The sequence below is a fragment of the Nyctibius grandis genome, chromosome 8 (genome assembly GCF_013368605.1).
Source record: "Nyctibius grandis isolate bNycGra1 chromosome 8, bNycGra1.pri, whole genome shotgun sequence".
NCBI lineage: Eukaryota > Metazoa > Chordata > Aves > Nyctibiiformes > Nyctibiidae > Nyctibius > Nyctibius grandis.
In genome coordinates this window covers 38117705-38135208 of record NC_090665.1, presented here as the reverse complement: position 1 = coordinate 38135208, position 17504 = coordinate 38117705, and the positions used below count along the sequence as shown (strand labels likewise).

General features: G+C 42.3%; 1 protein-coding gene across 7 annotated transcripts in view; it reads right to left on the bottom strand.

Annotated features, from left to right (window-relative positions):
* ST3GAL3 (ST3 beta-galactoside alpha-2,3-sialyltransferase 3) overlaps nt 1-17504 on the bottom strand; it is a 198432-nt gene that overhangs the window by 146334 nt on the left and 34594 nt on the right. For 4 of the 7 annotated variants that reach the window (XM_068405794.1, XM_068405792.1, XM_068405796.1 and 1 more), the window contains exons 3-4: nt 6729-6776; nt 4603-4758 (exon numbers count right to left, since the gene is read on the bottom strand). The exons of 1 other annotated variant lie outside the window; for it this stretch is intronic. In XM_068405794.1, the coding sequence (XP_068261895.1) occupies nt 4603-4758; nt 6729-6776 (204 nt within the window). The remainder of the gene's footprint in view (nt 1-4602; nt 4759-6728; nt 6777-17504) is intronic. 2 more of the 7 variants (XM_068405795.1, XM_068405797.1) reach the window with 2 other exon arrangements.

Here is a 17504-nt window from a genome sequence, read left to right as displayed (position 1 = left end):
GCTCCCTCAGCCTCTCCTCAGAAGGGAGATGTTCCACTCCCTTAATCATCTTCGTGGCTCTGCGCTGGACTCTCTCTAGCAGTTCCCTGTCCTTCTTGAACTGAGGGGCCCAGAACTGGACACAATACTCCAGATGCGGCCTCACCAGGGCAGAGTAGAGGGGGAGGAGAACCTCTCTCGACCTGCTAACCACACCCCTTCTAATACACCCCAGGATGCCATTGGCCTTCTTGGCCACAAGGGCACACTGCTGGCTCATGGTCATCCTGTTGTCCACTAGGACCCCCAGGTCCCTTTCCCCTACGCTGGTCTCCAACAGCTCTGCCCCCAACTTGTACTGGTACATGGGGTTGTTCTTGCCCAGATGCAGGACTCTACACTTGCCCTTGTTATATTTCATTAAATTTCTCCCCGCCCAACTCTCCAGCCTGTCCAGGTCTCTCTGAATGGCTGCGCAGCCTTCCCGTGTGTCAGCCACTCCTCCCAGTTTTGTGTCATCAGCGAACTTGCTGACAGTGCACTCTATTCCCTCATCCAAGTCATTAATGAATATATTGACTAGTACTGGTCCCAGTACCGACCCTTGAGGGACTCCGCTAGACACAGGCCTCCAACTGGACTCTGTCCCATTGACCACCACTCTCTGGCTTCTTTCCTTCAGCCAGTTTACAATCCACCTCACTACCCGATCATCCAGACCACACTTCCTCAGTTTAGCTGCAAGGATGCTGTGGGAGACTGCGTCAAACGCTTTACTGAAATCGAGATAGACCACATCCACAGCTTTACCATCATCTATCCACCGGGTTATGTCCTCATAAAAGGCTATCAAGTTGGTTAAACATGACTTTCCCTTGGTGAAGCCATGCTGAGTGCCCCTAATGATCCCCCTGTCCTTGATGTGCCTAGAGACAGCACCAAGAACAAGTTGTTCCATCACCTTTCCGGGGATGGAGGTGAGGCTGACCGGTCTATAGTTACCCGGGTCCTCCTTCTTGCCCTTTTTGAAGACTGGAGTGACATTCGCTTTCCTCCAGTCCTCAGGCACCTCTCCCGTTGCCCACGACTTAGCAAAGATGATGGAGAGTGGCCTAGCAATGACTTCCGCCAGCTCCCTCAGCACCCGCGGGTGCATCCCATCAGGGCCCATGGATTTATGGACGTCCAGGTTGCTTAACTGGTCCCTGACCCAGCCCTCATCTACCAAGACAGATTCCTCCTCTATCCTGACTTCTTCTGGGGCCTCAGAGGTCCGGGGCTCCTCAGGACAGCCTCCAGCAGTATAGACAGAGGCAAAGAAGGCATTCAGTAACTCCGCCTTCTTTTTATCCTCTGTCTCCAGGGCCCCCACCTCATTCATCAGTGGGCCTACATTGCCTCTAGTGTTGGCTTTACCTGCAATGTATTTGAAGAAGCCCTTTCTGTTGTCCTTGACCTCTCTTGCAAGGTTTAATTCCAAGGAGGCCTTAGCTTTCCTAGTTGCCTCCCTACATCCTCTGACAACAGACTTATATTCCTCCCAAGTGGCCAGCCCCACCTTCCATGATCTGTACACCCTCTTCTTCCACTTGAGTTCGCCCAGCAGTTCCCTGTTTAACCATGCCGGTCTCCTGGTACCCTTCCTTGACTTCCTACCTGCTGGGATGCTCTGATCTTGAGCTCGGAAGAAGCAGTCCTTGAACGCTAACCAACTATCTTGGGCCCCCTTACCTTCTAGTACCCTGTCCCATGGGATTTCCCCTAGCAATTGCTTGAAAAGGCCAAAGTTGGCCCTCCTGAAGTCCAGGGTTGTGATTCTGCTAGCTATTCTGGTCCTGCCACATGAGATCCTGAACTCTACCATCTCATGGTCGCTACAACCAAGGCTGCCCTCAACCTTCACCTCTTCAACCAGACCCTCCTTGTTAGTGAGGATCAGATCCAGCAACGCTCCTCTCCTAGTTGGCTCATCCACCATTTGCATCAGAAAGTTATCATCAATGCACTGGAGGAACCTCCTGGACTGAGGATGGCTGGCTGAGTAGGCCTCCCAGCAAATATCAGGGTAGTTGAAATCCCCCACAACAACCAGGCCCTGTAATTGCGAGACTGCTCTCAGCTGCCTGTAGAAGGCCTCATCACCCTCCTCATCCTGATCCGGTGGCCTGTAATAGACACCCACAACAGTATCACCCCTGCCAGCCTGCCCCTTAATTCGCACCCACAAACTCTCAACTCGCTCCTGATCCGCCCCTGGACAGAACTCAATACATTCTAGCTGCTCACTCACATAAAGAGCAACTCCACCACCTCTCCTTAGTGGCCTGTCTTTCCTGAACAAGACATAGCCATCCATGACCACATTCCAGTCATGTGAGGCATCCCCCCAAGTCTCTGTAATTGCCACTAAATCATAGCCCCCCGACCGAACACGGATTTCCAACTCCTCCTGTTTATTCCCCATGCTACGTGCATTGGTGTACAGGCATTTCAGGGAGCGAGCTGAGTACACCGATTTCACCCCAGGGGGATGGGAGGCCTCCTGGTCTGCCTCAACACTAGAGCGTTGCCCCAGTGGTGCAAGCCCAGCTACTACCCCATCCCCCTTCGAATCTAGTTTAAAGCTCTCCGAATGAGCCCTGCTAATTCCTGTCCCAGAACCCTTTTGCCCCTACAACATAAACCTTTCCCATGTATTACCGTCACACCTGGTGTCTTATAAAACCAGCCGTTATCAAAGAACCCAAAGCCCTGCCTGTAGCACCAGTCTCGTAGCCAGGCATTAATAGATAGAATCCTACCATTCCATCCCACGTCGTCACCTGAAAATGGAAGGAGGGAGGAGAAAACAACTTGTGCCCCAGACTCTTTCACCAACCGTCCTAGGGCCTTGTAGTCTTTCTTCATCCCCCTCAGACTACGGGATGCAGCTTCTTCCCCACCTGTCTGGAAGATCAGCAGGGGGTAGTAGTCTGTGGCCTTCACCAGGTTGGGGAGTTTCCTGGTGATATCCCTGATTCGGGCTCCAGGCAGGCTGCAGACCTCCCTGTGATGGGGGTCAGCTCTGCATATTGGGCCCTCAGATCCCTTTAGGAAGGAGTCTTCAACCACTAAAACTCTTCTCTTCTTCCTTGTGGAGGAGGTAGCTATACGCCTGTCAGGTTTTTCTGACTGTGGTGGGACCTCTGATATAGGTTGCCTCTCCACCACATCCCCATTGGACCGGCTGTATTCCACTAGGGCTTCATATCTATTGCTCAGAGGCACCTGTGGAGGCAAGGTAGGCAAGGAGGACACTCACCTTTTGCCACGGCCATAGACTTGCCTCCACTCACTCCTCTCCTCCAGGTTATTGTTCTCCTCTAGGTTATTGTTTTCCACCTGAGAGGGGCAGAGTACAGGGGTCCCTCGATCCTGGGAGCTCTCCGGCAGGTGCTCCCATTTTTGTTGCAGGGAAGGCAGAGCCTGGCTCCACCAGTCTATCTCCATTTCAGCCTCCTGAATGCTCCTAAGCCTTTCTACTTCGGCTTGAAGCCTTTCAACCTGGCTTTGCAGCTGTGCCGCTCGGCCGAGCAGATCATCTACCTGCTCACAGCGCACACAGCCCCCTGTCACCACAGAGACGCTGAAGCATTCCCTGCAGCCAGCGACCTGCACCATCGCCTCCTTCCGTGGGAGCTCTGTCTGGGTTCCCACATCCATTTTGGTCTTCTTCCGCCGGGTAGATACCATTGTTCTTTCACTGAGCTGGGAAATACCTGCTGGTGACACCCCTGGTTCACAGCTCCTTGGCACCTTCCTCGCCTTGTGCACTGGGAGGGAGTCAGTGCCCTCCCACAACGAGCTACAAACAGCTGTGGCCTCCCCTGCCCTGGGACACACCCAGTCACTGCTGAAATCTAGTTCTCAAACACCCTGTGTCCTGCTTAATGTTTCCCAAGCTCAGAGCATGATACCCTCCTTTCTGAAATGGTTTCAGTTCAAATACTGGCCCAGACATCACATCAAACATTTATCTTTGCTGCTCAAACTTTACCTTTCAAGGGAAGGGGCAGTAAGAAAATCACAAAGACATCTGGACTTGTAAAGGCTAGACCATAGCGTGAACCTCAGACAGTTCAGTCTCACTCCAAGCACATCTGATTCTCATGTCTTCTAGGCTAATTATATTCTATGAAGCAGTACTTTAAGGCTCCATAGCCAGATAATCTTCTGAACACTCAGTTCAGAAAGTTTATCCAGAATAACCTAGAGAGTGTCATTAATCTCAGATGCATAAGGACAGGTTTCCAACCTCTCTGAAAACTGAAATTTGCTTGTGGGACAGACTTAACGGGAAAACCAAGATAAGGACAAACAGTCAATTCAAATAAAACACAGAAGCTGCAACAAGACATTGTCCTTCACACGGCACAATTAACAGTTACAAAAGAGCAATTCTAAGAAGCTGTTTAATATGCAAATATAAGTCTACGAATACTAGTTTTAAGCAGCATGAAATCTTAACAGGGAGACTATTATTCACAGCTGTTTAATTCTGACTAATAAAGAAAAAGGTATACTTATTTTTATGTTTCAAAGTACGTAACTTTAGTCCCTTCTTACCCCAACCTGAAACGTCACCTACTAGGAATGGCTGGGCCTGGAGCTGCCATTGTTTCTTTGGGTTCTTTCTGGGCTCTGTCTTTTCCTGGGTCTGCAGCAAGGTGAGATGGGATGGACAGCGGAAGCACAATAGCCACAGTTTTTCTCTCTCTCCTTCCTGTTCAACAAGGAAAGCTATCCCTCAGTTGGACAGACATCACACATCTTGACATCTTATTACACATATACCAGTTCAGAGCAAGTTAAAGGTTGCAGCACAGTGAATGCAAAGTACTAAATATGAAAGCAATAAACATACAGCTCTCTTGGACATTTCTGAACCGCCCTTCTCAAATATAGGAGTTTTCGTTGTATTTCTTCAATGAAGAAATTCAATCTTGTTGCAGTGGAAGGGTTTACAAAAGATCAAATTTTACGGTCTTACTCCTAACCAATCCAAGCTTGAGTTGCAATACACAAGCGGAACAAAGACCAGTGCTTTTAAAACAGACCCAGACAGTCTGATGGCTTACATTTGCTTGTTTCCCACCCCCTACGTTAACAGAACTCTAAAAAACACGGAGTAGTTGAACGATTTTTCACCACTAAGTTTACCACCCCATTGGTAGCATCATAACACAACATTTATGATTAACTCCATAGATAACCTGCACTGGAAGCTATCCACAGGGTTAACTGTTTTCACATCAGTTGGAAGCCAAAACAGTATTAGGAACAAAAATTCCATAGTAAGTAATATTTCAAAGTTTTACTCCAGGACAAATTCTGGTCTTAGCTGTACCAACATCAATCCAGCATAACTCCAGTGTAGGTATGCTGATTCAGACATACTCAACTGTAATGAAAATATTTCCCTGAATTTTACTCACAGATTTCATATCTCAAACCTATGCAACTTCCCCCCTACTTCTGCAGAGTAAAGAAAACATCACCCAATACAGAAGGAGGCAAGCAACAACACACTTCAGTTATGACTGACATTAATTAGAAGAAGTTAACAGAGGGTCCCTTCTCCCCCTAAACACAACATGTCCACTCTGCACTCAGCACCCTAGAGATACTCCCACATCAGACCATGCACCCACAATAGATCCATTTCCAGATATAAGTTTTAGAGAAGATGCAGGGAGAGCAGAAAGCATTTGGGGTGTTGTAAGTAAAGCAAGTTACTACTACTAGCTTGGGGGTTAGTAAATTGGAAATCTGTGTTCAAGCTTTGCTGTTAGTGTCAGGCAGCAGGCTCTCTTTCAAATTGTGCAGGCAGAAGACAGGTGCTATGTTGGAAGGCAGCATGTTCCCCCTATCAACCTAAGAGGAAAAGCTACTAAGTAAGAAAGATAAAATACAAACCTTCACTTGGATTATTTTTTCTTTTCTCCAAGACAGTAAATACCCCATCTTTTAAGTGTTAAGGGGTTTTAAGTTATAAGAGTAATTCTTAGCCTATCCCTTGCACTTCACATATCATTATACATACACTGTAAACTGAATTTCATCAAGGTATCCTGCTCACTATGGTGTGCCTTGGCTACAGCTTGTGTATTACACATGGCCAAATGGCTAGTTACTGGTTTTATGAAGTGCCCGCAAATTTTGTATTTCTGCTTCAGTTTAATTGAAGGTCGTGCTCAGGTTCCAAAGGAAGTGAGATTGGGCAGGATTTGCCCTGGGGTTCAGTAATGCTGGTCAATCCACCCAAACGTAAGTTTCCAGCCTGATTTGTTTAGCTACGACTCCTTCCTGGAAGCATTCCTGATGTCTTTCCCCAAATAACTCAACTGTTTGTTTAGCTGAGAAACTCTCCTAGTAGCACAGAACAGTTTTTCTTCAGCTGGTGGGTGACATCATCTTAATGCCTTTCACATGAGAAGAGAAGCACAAACCGCATCACTAACGCATGTAACATGTCCAGGTCATTGGCCTTTCTGGGTAATGGAAGGGGTCCCACGTTGTTATTCCTCATGTTGCACTAAGACCCTTAATACTTCCACTAGACTTGGGAAAAGACCTATTTACCCACTTTGGCTATGGTTGATTCCCACAGAAGTCTGACTCAGTGACCTGCCTCCCAACATGGCTACCACGTCTGATTAGGTAGAAGCCTTGTCACAAGGTGGGAGATAGAGAAGAAGGCAATGTTGTACCTGAGCCTATTGTATGTCCAACGGAGTCAAAGGAAAGAACCACTGAATCTGTAACACAAGAGTACAAGTTCATTTTCTCCTTTTTCTTAGCACCATTTCTTGCTGTAACATTTTCTTGTTATTTTGCTTAAACAACTCCTTATGCTCCCTTCCGCCAGGAAGCAGAACAATTTCTTCACCAGCCAGACAAAACAACAGGCATCTAGTAAAGGCAGAACGCTGGAGTATGTCACAAATCACAATGTCATTATCCAACGATTTAGCTACAATTTACTGAAAATAATTTCATTTTTTGTCTAATAAGCTTGGTCAACCTTACCAAAACTGAATCATAATATGCTTTTGACTGCTAGACTGGAGAGCTTTTTCTTATCAAATGCATTATCAATACTTTGTCCCCACTTAGGGGCATCACCTGTTAGGATCAGCTCTTCCCTGACACTATTTGCTAAGCTACATTTTGACACTATATTTTGTGTTCTTTGCAGTTCTCACCATGTTTTCCACATCTTTACTTACACTAGTGGCTCCCCAGCTGAATGCATTTCAATTTATCTATCTTTCACCTTTGTACTATATGCAGCACATGAGCCAAGTACCAAGAAAATATAACCTCTCTACTTGATACCCTTTTATTTTGCCATCTGGGGATCACAATAGTGCTTTTATCCATGATTGCAATGACAACTCTTGCTTACCAGTTAATGCCCAATACTTTCAGTCACTGTTTCATACGATGGGGCACACTTTCCTCAATTATGGTTTACAGTTCCTGGTTTTTATACATGCAACTTGACATCTGGCCATGTAGAAACCCTTATTGCCTGCTTGCACTTAGCTCACTCCATGATCCAGCCCCCTTTATTAGTCATTCATTTTCCATACACCACTCTCCCAGCCTAGAACCTGTTTGCAAAATTTATCAGTAATAATTTGATATTCTGTTCCCAGTAGAGCTGCAATATGGTACCATGCTCAATGGTGGGTATTTTTTCCAGCTTTGTTCTTACTTGAGACAAAGCAACACTTATTTTGGTAGTAAGCCTCCTGGTTTGCCATGCATTTAGATGCCAATCCCAACTGAAGCAGAAAGTCTACTGAATTCTACTCTATCACCAGTGGAGCAGAATTGAGCCCAGAACTTGAAGACAGCTTGTCAATGGGTAAAACACAGCAAAGAACAAACCACCATGACAGGATTAATAGTTTTATGGAATGAGAAGTTTAAACTGACACAGCAACACCAGAATTACCTTTCATCTTCAGCTAAATTAAAGTTTCTCTTTGTAACTTAGGTTTCAGACGTGATCAACTGATCACACATCCTTTGCAGCACCACAGCACCTGCCTCGGTGCAAGCCCTTAGCACAAGCCAAAAAGCCCAAGCACAATCAGATTTAGTGTGCTGAAGAGAGGTTAAGCTCCTGCTGCATCACCTTGTTTGAGCAGGCTACAATTGCAGACATTGACAGTTACCACGTTTCAGCTGACAATAACTTGACATAGGACCAACTCCTTGGCTCTTCTATACTGTACATCAGCCTTGTGCTTATTTTCCCATTCTTACAAATTCAACAAGAAAGTGCTAATTTTCAAAATAAACATAGTAAAACTGTTCATTTAACTGGATTTAAAACAATTTTTAAAAAGCAGGTCTGTGCTGTCCCAGATCCAAAACTATGGCAGTAATATTAAAAAAAAAAAGTAAGATATTACTAGTTTCAAAACTTATTCCAACAAAAATAGAAATCCATCTGGACTTAACAACTGTATTTCCTCTTTTGGGAATAATATTCAGACATCTTTATATTATTCTAAATAGCAAGGAGTTTAATTCATTTTAACTGTGTTAAATTCATCTGCCATCAGTTAATTCTGAAGTATCTCTGTGGGGTTCTACTTTTAAAAAACTGTTGAGATTTTCATCAACATGAAGTATTGCTTTGTAGTTAATGCCAAATTTAAATGTTGTTCATTTTCCTGCAATGTATTTTGCATCCAGACACTGCGCATGAAATATTAGGACTTGTCTAAGAATGGCTGAAAAGCATTGCAAGCACCAAATTAATACCACTATTGCAGCCCACAAAAATAGTATAATGTTCCATTCCCTTAACTGAGAACATTCTCTTCCTCCTATAAACAAAAAAAATTACAAGCAGAGTAAGCATGTGAGCTCCCTTTTCCAATCCAGTGCTCCATGTGACTATTAATTTCACAGTTTCAACATCAAATTCACTGTGAACAACCTGTATTACAGTCAATTCCCCCTCTACCCCCACAAGTAATTTCACAAACCATGGGCCTTTATTAAAACACTATTTATTTCTGGCATTAACACTTCAAAAGGGAAGAAGCTATAAACTTGAAAAAGGCTGAGAACATAATCTTGTGTCACCTTTCTTCCACCCAGACAGTGATTCGCATTCAGCCAAATTCAGAGCTACAGGTTATTTTTGTCAGAAGTTGATGGAGATCAGCATTTCTTTGAGGCAAGCTAGTTTTATTTGCAAATACACTGAGTCCTGCTTCCATGAACATAAGAAGAAAAGTTCCTTTGCTTCTAGCTTCAAATCTCTTCCAGTCATCACTCAGTTAAAAATCCTCCCACCTTTCCAGACTCTATTTTCCAGAGAGAAAGTGGCTGCTCAGTCCGTGCCCAGTGCCTTCCCCAAGCCCCTGAGTCCACTCTATCTTTCAAAGGCAATCTTCAAAGGCTCTATCTTTCAAAACTTAACAACACGCAATGTAAAACATACCCACTTACATGCACCCTTGCTTTAGATGCCAAGAAGTGTTTATGTCTGATGGAGTCCCTAACCTTTCAGCTACCTACTTCCATAAAGCAGCTCAAATGGTTTTTCTCCTGCCTTCTTAACTGAAGAGCAGCCTTTATGCCCAAATCATGAAATCTGACACGCAATAACTTGCCAAAAAGCACAGCTTAAGGCTGCACATACGACAATGCCAGCCTTTTACATCTGTTTTCACATTAGCTACAATCATTTTTTCAGTGGCTACAGCAGTTCAAAAAAGGAATAAAAAAAGCCAAGATACAGCAAAATCCAAATGCAATTCTGGATCTGATCCAAACCATCAGAAGCAGCAAAGACAGCAGAAACACTCACTTATTTAGAAGGCACTCAGTGCCAGGAATAACAACATCTGTAGACCTCACCAGCCAAACTGCAAAGTTCCTTTGGATCACTTTGTGTCAACTTTGGGTCAAAGTGGCATTGGGATCTATGCTCTGGGTCACTTTCCCCTCCTACCCACCATCCAGACAGAGCATCAAAAATTGGACCAATACATAAATCTGATGCATCATCCCCCAAAAAACAGTGCTGTGCAGGGCTACCTGAATGTGCTTCACCACAGCCCTTTTGGAGCATGGATGAGTGCTGTACGAGACCCCTCTTCCAGGAAAGCTCACCACTATAGACCAAACACAAGGATCCTGTTTGGTTCAGGAACCAGGAACTCCAAGCCTGACTGTGCAGAGATACTCAATGCTACTCTGGGAACAAATTTAAACTCTGCTCCAACAATGCTCCATACTGGACATAGAGCTGAACTTGCCTTTGAAGGAACACAACTAGATTTGCACAGTTCTGTCCTGAAGTGATAAAAATCCTGCTTATCTTAGGTGACTACACTTGTTACTCCATTTACACCACAGTCCAGATAAGCCAACCAGGTATGAGGATTGATTCTATTTCAAGGCAAGGGATGCACTTCAAGTGTCGCTGATCCCTCACCTCTTCACACACACCCCCCACCTTTCCACTCCAGTGTCCCCCATCTTAGGTCTCCTGCAAATCCTTTCTTCTGTTTGTTTTGTTAACCATGAGCTTTCTCAGGGCCTGGATAACTCTGCACCACACTCCCCTGTCCCCAACACAAATTAATTTACTCATCTCACCGCACATATTTTGTGCCTCAAGTCTAGGCATTTCTGGACACCAGATAACTACGTAGTTGCTATTCCTTACAGATTGCCATATCTTTTCCACTGCTCTAGTCTCTGAATAAATGTGCTTACAATGAAAGAAAAATAAATGAAGATTTGGGTCTTCATAAAGGAGTGATGATCCTGACCAACAAACTGCAGATTTGTAGGAAACAGAGAGAAACAAGGCTACATGGGAAAACACCTTCAGTTTCATACTCCAAGACAAAGATATGGACACCATAGGACAAACATTTAATATCATGCACAGGTACTGCACTCAAGAGATGTGTGCAAACAGCTCTTAAAGCCCACTTGTGTCAAGTTCCTGAACACACGAATGCAAATACATGGCCCAACTTCCAATGCACCTTGCTTTGATTTCCTCATTGATGAACATGCAATACACAAACTGAAAACGAGCAGTGGCAACCCAGAACGAGAACAAATATAGTCCACGTTTATTCAAGAACTGTATATAACCTGTATGTTTACCTACGTGCTGTTTCAGAATTTCATTTAAGACTTTTACAGTAAATCCCTCTGAGAAGCCACTAACATATTTTGCTTTTCACAGATTCTCCCTAAGAGGATTTGTAGATATTTGTCTCATCCTATTGGAAACCAAAGAAGCTGAATCGATAACTTCTCTTACCCTTTTTCTTTTTCCCTAAAAAAAACCCCAAAAACAAACAAACAAAAAAACCCCAACCAACAAAACCAGACTTTAGCAATAAAACAACTTCCCCAGGAAAAAAAAAAAAAATCAGTAAAAAAAATGATTGCGTGCTGCTTTAGAAGTGGTCCTGAGAAACCACAAACCATCAGTCCCACAGGAGTTTTAAGAGTTTAATAATAAAGGCTTAACACAGCCTCCATACCACATACCATTACAGTAATACGCTCCACAGACCAAGCCAAACAGGGAATAACAATAATACATCGCAACATAAGGCTGTAATTTGGCACATGCTCATACAGAGACTCAGGCTCTGAGGTCTGCATTGATTTCTTGTACGCATGATCACCGTTAACTTTCTCATTCCATACCCCTGCTCTCCAGATACTCCGATGGACTCCTACAGGACTGCAACCTATATTTAATAACATTTAATGTAATTTCTACCTCCGGAGCTTGATCAGAGACCAGATATCCTGCAAAGCTCCATCACCTGGACCAGGTATGGCAACTGCAGTAACAACATTAAAGAATAACATTTTGATTCAGAGTCAGAATGAAAAGAAATATTTAGGTGCTGCTTTTTTACTGCAGGATTAGAAGACCATCCATGAAGAAAAGAGTTTGTCGTTCAGCTGTCTCCCTTTTTCAGCTGAGTACTGAAAAGGATAGGATCAAACACCCCAATAGCCATCAAAATCTACTTTCTGTTTGAGATCAATATTTAATAACATGACATATACTACAGAAGGAACATTTAATGCACAAAACCTCATAACTTAGTGACGAAAAGGCCAGGAATAACAAAAACTATGTTTCATCTAGTCAGAAAATGAAGCTCACAAAAGCAGTTCCACTCTCAGAAAACATGCTACTGTCAAGATTTATTTGGCAAGAAGATCTGTCTCAGAACATCCCCTGCCCCTAAGAAAAAGTATTTGGAAGAAACCCCACTCTTGTCATGAGTATGCAACATTCTGGATAATTCTTACATCCAAGGAATTGAAGGGAACTAAATCATTTCAGTTGTATTTCACAGAGATCTCACTTAGATACCTAAAGCATGAACATCTTTCCTCCGATTTGGTAAAACACAAGAACAACTGCCTGCACTTATAAATTACTTGACAGTGCATCCTTCACTTCCTAATGCTTCATTTTACTTGCTGAAGACAGATTTAGGGAAGGGCTAAGTAATTTATTCAGTCTAATGATAAGTGCCATCCTGCTAATTTAATAAGTATCCCACTTGTGCAGTAATGTTGTGTTCCCTCCCACTGCTTGGTTTATCTCGCTTCACTAAGCTCTGTCTTCTATAGTACAACTGATTTTCGTACCTCTCCACCTTTTTCTGAACACAGTGAGATGGCTCTGTGTTAAGAGCACTGGTCACTACAAGAACCTCTTTTGTACCACAGCCTCAAGGATTCTCCAAGTTACTCATATTCTTTATTCAAAACTCAAAGCACTAATTATGACATCCTCTACACTCCATTTCACACAGCATCAGTGAAGGGCAAAGGAAATATATAAGACCACTCTTACTAGTAATCTCAGCTACTATATACATACTCTGTGAAAAACAATCAGTAGTGTTCCCATGCTTAGACACCACAAGAAGTTACAATCTCAAGTGTATTGTTTGAGCAGCATTATTCCAACATTTTCAATATCTAAGATGAGGAATATATAAAGACAACACACACAGAGCACAGGCACACTTCCCGATCACAGATGTGCAAGCTAACAGCAGTAAATACAGGGACTGCAAGCTTTGGCAAGCAAACCATATGAAGAGTTTCGGTCCAGTGCTGTCTGCAACTGATAGGCGACCCAGGTTCAAAGTTCAAACTTATTCCCTTTATGGGAAGGGAAAAGTCACTCAGCAACAGGACACATCTTCAGCAACAGGAAACATCTGATTGTAAAGAACACTTCCAATAAACTCTGGATTTCCTACTTTAATAAATTGTCTTAAAACAAGGCTGCACTACAGTGTTTCTGTTGCACTAAACTTGAACGCCTGTTCCGTGTGCCACCTGGCTGTATTTGTATCAGTACGGAGATGTGGGAATTGGTGCTTGTTTCATATAATGTACCTGTGGGGGAAGATTCACCCTCATTTGAGAATGTGTATCATTGTGAAATATCATAATGGCAAAACTTCATTCTGATCTAAATATTCATTCACTTATGCATGGTACAAAGTTGAAAAGTTTCTGCATTGTTGCCCTAGCCAGAATCTCTTTAGATACTACCCTCATTTATACAGTACTAACTTTTTAAGCACGCAGCACTAAACTAGGCCACGCAGGTTCTCTCTCCATTTCTGAGGCTGACCCAACAACAGGCCCTTTTTATTGACGGATGACTTCCCAGACAAGCTTAAAGTCAAACCCAAATTCCTGGGCCATCCACCCTGCCCGGACATCAGGTCCCTTTTTTGCTTCAGCCTGGAACCAGCCAGTTTCCACACCGAGAAACTGGACATGGAGTGATGAGGCTCATGCACAAGCTCTGCTCCAGGGAGCGCAGACACAACCGATTCAGAGCTCGTCTCTGCAAACTCATGGCCAAACTAAAGCACAGCCAGTATGGGTAATCTTGCTATAACCTCTGCAACCCTGAACAAGTCCTTTGATGAAACTGAGTGCTTCTCACCTGTAAAAATAAACAATCTGCTTGTTTCCAAAGACCCTTGGAAAAAAAGGCTTGAGAGCTAAGAATGGACATAGCTACGTATTATCACTTGTCTCAATAATTTTATGTGGCATCAAGATCTACTGGTTACATTGTAAACCGCAAAGTAATTCTCTATCAGAAATCAATTTCCTGTCATTTAATTGAACCTACAACTCTCTCAGTGACACAGAACTTGAAAGATGTAGTATTATTTCTTTAATGAATTTTTATGAATTTCATGGAACCTAACCAACTTTTACACTTGCTGTTACGCGCATTGCTCCTTTTCCATCAGGATGTTCATAATGAAGTGGCAAATTAACTAAGCAAGACACAATGCTCATGTTCTGAACAGATGTATTTTTAAAATGCTCTGGGCATGCCAATTTTCTTTATTCTGCAATGAATGAACTGAATGAAAAGATGTGGTGCCCTGTGCCAGCTGGCAAATGCTTCAGAAGGATATTACATTGCTATTGTCTTCAGCAGTGCCCAAACAACCGTTTGGTAGCAGGAAGGGCTGGTATGTTTTGCTCATAAGATCAGTATTTCTTTGCCCCTATTACATAACTTCACAGTGCTGTGACCAAGGAAACTCGGCACAAGGACAATACGGTGCTTCACTCTGAGCATCTGGTGTGTGTAGCTCCTCAGTATCTGTCACAGCTCCGCATTCCAGGGGAAGGCCAACAGCAGCGACCTCTCTGGTTGCTCTTTCCAGAAGAGATGGACAGTCCCCAAATGCAAAGGAGAACAGGAGATCAACATGCTGGAGAAGTTCAATGAAAATATACTTGGCTTTGAGGAACACAACTATAGAGAACATACATATCTAACATAAAGTCACAAAAATAAACTGGCCAAACTGTACCAATAAAGCATCTAAGAGGTTTTTCTTTTGACAGAGAGAAATCCTGTAGCTAATTCCAAGCAGATTCTCAGTATTTTAGGAGCTCTTGTCATCCTAAGCCAAGTGTCATATTTTGGTTTCAATTATTATTGTAGCACCAAGAAGTCAGTCATACACCCGAATTCCATAGTGGAACATGCAATAAATTACAGAACAGTAAAACTTCTCTCTTCTAAGCTTACAATCCATGTGCAAGACAGAAAATAGATATTGCCAGTTGGGGAATTAAGAGGAACAAATGGAAAACGTGGGTCAGTAAGGTAGTACCAGCTCAGTACAAGAACATTTTCCTGAGCATCAGGGGTAGTGCCAGTCTTCAATCAAAGCAATATAAAGTAAGACTGTATTTTGTTTCTGAATAAAAGATTCCCTCTTTTCATCAAGAAATACAGTTACTTGTGCACTAAAATTTAAAGCACTTGCTTTAGCTTCAGAATACGTTACACCTTCTTCTGAATGTATATCTCCAGCTAATACTTCAAAATTATGAATGTTTTAACACATTTATTTTAAAAGGGTCACTACTAGTGTTTCCTAGCTAATCTCAGTAACAAAACAACACTTCAGCTGTCTTCATAATTCAAATTAGCAGCAAACTTGTACATTGGATATATCAGGGGCCACGGGAGGAAAAAGTATTTAGACTTACCTGTGCATGACTGTTGGATCTAACTATTAGAAATATTTAAAGGATAGACCAGTTTTACCACTGACATGACTTAAGACAGAAAATGACTGAATCAAAGGTAAATCTAATTATTCTATGTGGAATGTGTCTAATAATCATTAGTACAGTCATTATTCAGTTCAAACAAGAATACAGGAAAGGGGGGTTACAGATCACACAACTAAATTTCTTTTTTTTAATTTTTATTTTTAATTAAAGCACCTAACAACACTTATTTGCGCATAAACCCTTGAAAAACACTCCACTAAGTCATTTGCAATCTAAGAGCCAGACTCAACATAATATTTTGGTGACGCAAAACAGATGTCAAGAAAAATTAATTGGCCAATGCTCTCAGGCTGCTTTCAATCACACTTCAAAAGGTGCAAATTGTTCTTAAAGTATTTTTAAAGTAATTTTAAGCTAATAATATTTATTTATTTCAATCATTAGAAGCAGGTAAATAGCATACTCCCTTCAGGTTTTTTGGTTAGTGCTCACACATGTAATTTTCACATAACTTTTGGAATACCAAACAATTTCGGTATCAAAAACCCTCAAAACATTCAAACATTATTACTCTTTTCTACTACACTCTAGCAGCTTGAAACTCTGAAGAAAGCAAAACACACTTAAACTTGCCCTTATAAAAAAAGTTCAGTTTCAAACTAAAGAAAAATACACTAAAATTTCTCGATTAGAAGTTTATTGCATAGCACTGGCACAACAAAAATTAATTCTGTATTTTCATAGGGCAAACAAAATATATAATGTTACCTTAGGTATTCTAAAATGCAAACCATTCATAATTAGAAATAAGTTACTTTACTCTTGTAGTATTTTTATTAAATAAGGACATGGGCTTTTAACCTTAACAGAGCACAGTCGAAGAACTGTATTAGTGACAGTGTCTTAAACTTATATGTACTCACACAACTGTCAAGAGAGCTCTGGAAGGCTGCTGCACATTATCTTTGTTTTACATAAGTAAAGATACCTACGTGCACTTAATGGCAATTAGGACAGCAACTATTTTCATAGCCTGGTCTTGTTTTTATGCCTGCTTGAGCCATTCAACCATTTTTTTTTCTCCTTCTCCCTGGTACGAAAAAAGTTTTTTTTGTGTATTGGCTTTTCTGAGCTAGCTCTCAGAAACCTCTCCTTCCTCAAAAGTAGAAATACAAATACTTCCATCAGGAAACCCATTCTTGAGTTTGTTTGAAAATCATCTACTACTTACGATATTAAGCCAGTGGACAAAAGCCTCCAAAAAAACATGAAAGCACACAACATCCAGCCCAGCTGTCAGAATTAACTGCCAACAAGTTCATATGCACAGCTTGATAGTGATACTTCTCATCTCTCCTGTGTCTGCCCAGAACACAAACAACCGACAGGAAGGAGTAAGGCACAGGAAAAGCATATGAGCATAAAACATCTCCTAAATATAAAAGCTTTATAGGCATATTCTCTATAAAATAGCAATGTTCTACTTTCTTTTGTATTACAAGAACACAGACCATTTATAAACATGAAAGGTGATAATGAACAGAAAGTCTGTTGGATCCATTTTTCACTTATGCTATTTGCAGTCTGGGGCCAGAGGGAAGTCTGGGGTTTTTGGTTTGGATTTTAACAGCATCGCCACAACTGATTCCAAAATCTGAAGAGGATTCTGGCCCATCAAATCCTAAAACTCATGAAGTTTCCAAAACGTGCACTAAAATTTGGATTTGAGAGGTCCTACAATGTATATGATTTTATAGGTAGTAGATATATACAGAGAGATACTGAGCATATGCACATGTTCTTTCAAAGCCAAATGTCTTGAAGAGCAGCTTGTGTGCCTTCAGCTTGTCTTCACCTTCCAGCCACACTAACTGGTCCTA